The sequence below is a fragment of the Lactuca sativa genome, chromosome 6 (assembly GCF_002870075.4).
Source record: "Lactuca sativa cultivar Salinas chromosome 6, Lsat_Salinas_v11, whole genome shotgun sequence".
In the NCBI taxonomy this organism is placed as follows: Eukaryota; Viridiplantae; Streptophyta; class Magnoliopsida; order Asterales; family Asteraceae; genus Lactuca; species Lactuca sativa.
The window spans coordinates 144,103,087-144,107,301 of NC_056628.2; the positions used below are offsets into that span (position 1 = coordinate 144,103,087).

At 34.7% G+C, this 4,215-nt stretch overlaps 1 protein-coding gene across 4 annotated transcripts; it reads left to right on the forward strand.

Annotated features, from left to right (window-relative positions):
- On the forward strand, positions 1-3,117 carry LOC111890504 (nuclear pore complex protein NUP98A). Of its 4 annotated transcripts, none has more exons than XM_023886611.2 (8): positions 1-150; positions 256-298; positions 650-730; positions 1,041-1,601; positions 2,013-2,240; positions 2,364-2,548; positions 2,659-2,740; positions 2,929-3,117. In XM_023886611.2, the coding sequence occupies exons 4-8, from the start codon at positions 1,547-1,549 to the stop codon at positions 2,997-2,999; spliced, it is 621 nt and encodes a 206-aa protein (XP_023742379.1). In that variant the 5' UTR covers positions 1-150; positions 256-298; positions 650-730; positions 1,041-1,546; the 3' UTR covers positions 3,000-3,117. The 4 variants fall into 4 exon arrangements, with proteins under 4 accessions (XP_023742379.1, XP_052620705.1, XP_052620706.1 ...); XM_052764745.1 differs by having other exon boundaries at positions 653-730; XM_052764746.1 differs by having other exon boundaries at positions 38-150; positions 271-298.
- Positions 3,118-4,215: the final 1,098 nt, after the last annotated feature.

The following is a 4,215-nucleotide window of genomic DNA, read 5'->3' on the forward strand; positions in this document are numbered from 1 at the left end:
TTTAAGCTTTTAAAGCGATAATTACCTTTGCCGGTGTTACCTATCGTCTCTCTTTCCAGTTTCCATCCCTCTCCTGCCAGTCGAAGGCGACGCAATTCCATAATCTTGCAGGTTCACGATCATCGCCGTCGTCTCTCCACCTCTCTATAGGTACGATCATAACCCATTGATCGATTGGTTTCATCAGCATGTAGTTATTCGTTTCCTTCATTCAAGGTGTTTTGCAATTTTTACATATCTCTGATGTTTTCACAGAATTTGGACTTACAGGAAGCAACTATGTTTGGCTGTAGCAACTGTAAGTTTCTTTTCTTCTCCCTTTTGAACCTATTTATGCGCATTCCTTTTGTTGCCTCTTTAATGCATCTGTCTTTTAGTTTTTTATTTATGGGATTTCTGGCAAGTGCCATTTGCCAATTTGCATATATATGTACTTCAATGGCTGATTTTTTGTGTAGATTTCATATGATATAACTTATAAAAGTATGATATGCTTGTTTATTAGTTATGTATTCTAATATTATCTGTTCGTGCAACATCGGCTAAAATCTAGGGGTAAATTGGCTAATTACTTGCATATTGATCCTTCTTGTGAACGACTAATTTAGTTTTATGACATGTCTAATTTGGATTCCATGGTATTCTTCAGCAGTATTTTGTGGTTCATGATCACCTTCTTTTGGAGCTTCATCAACCCCAGCTTTTGGTGCTTCATCTTCTGGTTTTGATTGTAAGCACATCTATCTAAGTAGTTTGGTTTTTTAGTTTCCATAGTATTGATTTTTGGGTTCTTTTTTGGAAAAAAACTAGAAAAGTAAAAGGTAACAGAATCAATTGAATATTGATTTTTGGTTATTCAGTTTGTTTATCTTTTTCTTCGTTTCCATAACAACAAAAACCAAACGAAATTTAAAATTTCGGTTTTCTATTATAATCTTTCTCATAGTCTATAGATTATAAACTTCAATTTGATAGTCTTTTATTCTTATTTTATCGAATGAATTTATTTATTTATTTATTTTTTCTAATCCAAATTACAGGCAAATCCTTATCCAGTCAAAAACCCTCAGTCTTTGGAAGCAATCTTTTTGGGTCAACTCAATTTGGAGCTTCAAGTCAACCCTCTTTTATCACTCCAAGCACCCCAACATTTTGGACTTCAACCACCCCTGCCTTTGGTGCCACATCAGCATCCGCCTCCAGGTCCACATCTTCCCCTGCATTTGGTAGCTCTCCTTTTGGTGCCACATCAGCAGCCGCCTTTGGTGCCACATCTACCCCTTCATTTGGTAGCTCTTCTTTTGGTGCCGGTTCAACATCCGCCTTTGGTGCCACATCAGCATCCGCCTTCGGGTCCCCATCTACCCCTGCATTTGGTTTCTCTCCTTTTGGTGCCACATCAGCAGCCGCCTTTGGTAGTTCTTCTTTTGGTGCCACATCAGCATCCGCTTTTGAGTCCACATCTACTCCTGTATTTGGTAGCTCTCCTTTTGGTGCCACTAGCTTGCCTTTTAGTTTTTGGTCAAGTCCAGTATCTGGTCAGTCCATGTCAGCATTTGGTAATGCCACGTCACCGCTTGGGATGCAAAGTTCACGTTTTGGTACATTTTCTTTTGTACTTGATTTTTTCATTGGTTCTAGAACTTTCCGTTGCAATAAAGGAATAAAAATCATTATTTGATGCGTGCAGAAAAACCAAAAACTGGAAAAAATAATAATAATAATAATAATAATAATAATAATAATCGTAAGTTTAATGATCTGGTTTTGGTTTTTTAGAAAAAATGAATTTTTAGAGTCAGTTAGTTTAATTGATTACTTGAAATAATGAACATGCCTTTACAGAAAGCCTATTAGATATAGTTTTGAAGGAAAATTAAAATAATAAACATGCCTTTATGATTTCTGTTGGGTTGTAATTATCTTTTATTATGTTCTAGTATCTTTTTAGTAAATTACTCTTTTTTTTTTTTAAAAAAAAAATTACCACCATTTTAATAAAAAAAATGCAGGTGTTGAGGCGACAACACCAGCATTTGGGAGTTGTGGTTTTGGTCAAACATCATTTGGTGGTCAACGTGGTGGAAGTAGAGTAACTCATTATGCTCAAACACCTGAGGAAGACAATGGTGGTGGGACCCACCCTGCTGTAAAATTAGTGTCAATATCCGCAATGCCTGCATTCAAAGAGAAAAGTCATGAAGAACTTAGATGGGAAGATTATCAACAAGGACATAAAGGTAATTAATAATCATCATCATCATTGTTTGTTTTCCACATAGGAATGTAATCATCCATTCCATTCCTTTGTGATTTCATTGATCCTTAGCAACTTATCCTTTTAATTTTTTTTTTTTTTTCAGGGATTGGTCAGACTTCTAGTGGAATGGGATTCAACAACACACAATCAAACCCTTTTACCTTTCCACCAGCAGTTACCCAAGCAAGCTCTCTCTTCGGGCAGACTGCCCCATCATTCGGGCAGGGTACTCCGGCTTTCGGTCAGTCAAATGCATTTGGTGGAAACTTGGGATTCAATCAGACAACTGTGAGTTAGTTCCTTTCAATGATGTAATTTATTTTCTTACCCATAATGTTATTGTTTAGAATTTAACTACTTTTTCTAAAATCTTACTTTTGTTGCTTATATCAATGTAGCCTTTCGTTTCAATTTCAATGCCTTTTCAATTGGCTCAACCTGCTCAAAATTCAAGCGGTTTTGGCTTCGGGACGCCAACAGGTCATTTAATGGAAAACTTTTTTTTTTACAAAAATAGTCCCTGTGGTATAGTGAAAATGCAGGTTCAGTCCCTGTTTCGGTTTTGTTACAATGAGTGTAACGAAACTTGAACATGAAATTTTCGCTATACAACAGGGATTATTTCTCTGTAATTTATTTTTTCTTTAATTTTTTTTTCTCCTTGACAGGTGGCATTGGTGGGACATTAAGCAACAATTTAGTATGCTTTTTTGCATGTTTAAGCATTAAGGAACAATAAAAGATTATTGTTCTAAATTGTCCATAGTTATGTGTTAGATACGTGTGGCTTTCGGTTTTTGATAAAACCAAACCAAAGATTTTGGTTTTAAGATTTTGAAAAATTATGGTTTTAGTTATGTGTTTGGTTTTTTGCTTTTTTTTTTTGGTTTTATTTCATCGTTTTTTTTAATTATTAATTATTCTGATAATATTCAAAAACTAAGTGCACCAAAATTAATTAAAAAAAAAAGGATCAACATTCTAAGCATACAAGATTACTAAATAATTCCTTTTGTAATTAAGGAAAAGAAATATAGATAACAAAATTCAAAAAGTAGATTAAAGAGGGATGATGCACAAACATTACACAAGCGGTTAGAAAAACTATTGGTAACATTTTTCTTGGATTACGTGCAAGAACTTTTTTACACTAAAGATAAAGGGAATGGCCATTGGCAAGCCTCAACGATGTTTGAGGTGTCTTTAATGAACACAAGCGGTTAGTTGTTTTTTGCCAAAAAAAAAATCAATTTTTTTTAACTAGTATAAATTCTAACATCAACATTCAATTTTTACCACAATCTAACCTTTAGGATTCCAATTATTTCTCTTAAACCCTTTGTACTCTAGTTTCAAATGTCTTCTCCAAACAACCAAAAAACTTCAAGAAAAGATCTACAAGCCTTTCATCACCCTTGTGGTACTAACCTGAAATTGATCGTACAGTCTATTCACCAACAATGTTTCATTATGCCGAAAATACTCTATAATCCATATGGACAAGCAAATTTCAATCCTAATTTCAATCCATTTGAGACAGTTCAATGAACTCAACTACAATCTTAACCCTAACCCTAACCCCAAATCAATTCATCAACTGATTCTGATGGTGTACTTGAAACACAACCCGACCCGAACACAAAAGGGAAGGCCATGAATTTAGCGTGGATCCCAGAAGAGAGAGGATGTCCATCTAGGTTGAGTTCCACCCCTACATGACCATCACATGATTGACTATGGGTGGTTTTAGAAGTTTTTGTTCTTTCAGAACCACCTATAGTGAAATCTTCTGATGTATTTACTTGAATCCACTTTTCTGAATCATTCACAATATTCCAAAACTCATCATATTTGAAAACACCATTTTTTTCTTTCCGGTAAAGTTTTTGAGTTTTGATTATGATGATTGCATCATAACTTAATAGGATTTTGACACACTTACCGGTACCCATATA

What these genes read in the sequence shown, in the direction of transcription:
- LOC111890504 (XM_023886611.2), top strand. Translation starts at nt 1,547, where the DNA reads ATGTCAGCATTTGGTAATGCCACGTCACCGCTTGGGATGCAAAGTTCA. An exon ending in TGGGATTCAATCAGACAACT is followed by an intron (nt 2,549 to 2,658) that starts GTGAGTTAGTTC and finishes ATATCAATGTAG; the next exon opens with CCTTTCGTTTCAATTTCAAT. An exon ending in TGGCTTCGGGACGCCAACAG is followed by an intron (nt 2,741 to 2,928) that starts GTCATTTAATGG and finishes TCTCCTTGACAG; the next exon opens with GTGGCATTGGTGGGACATTA.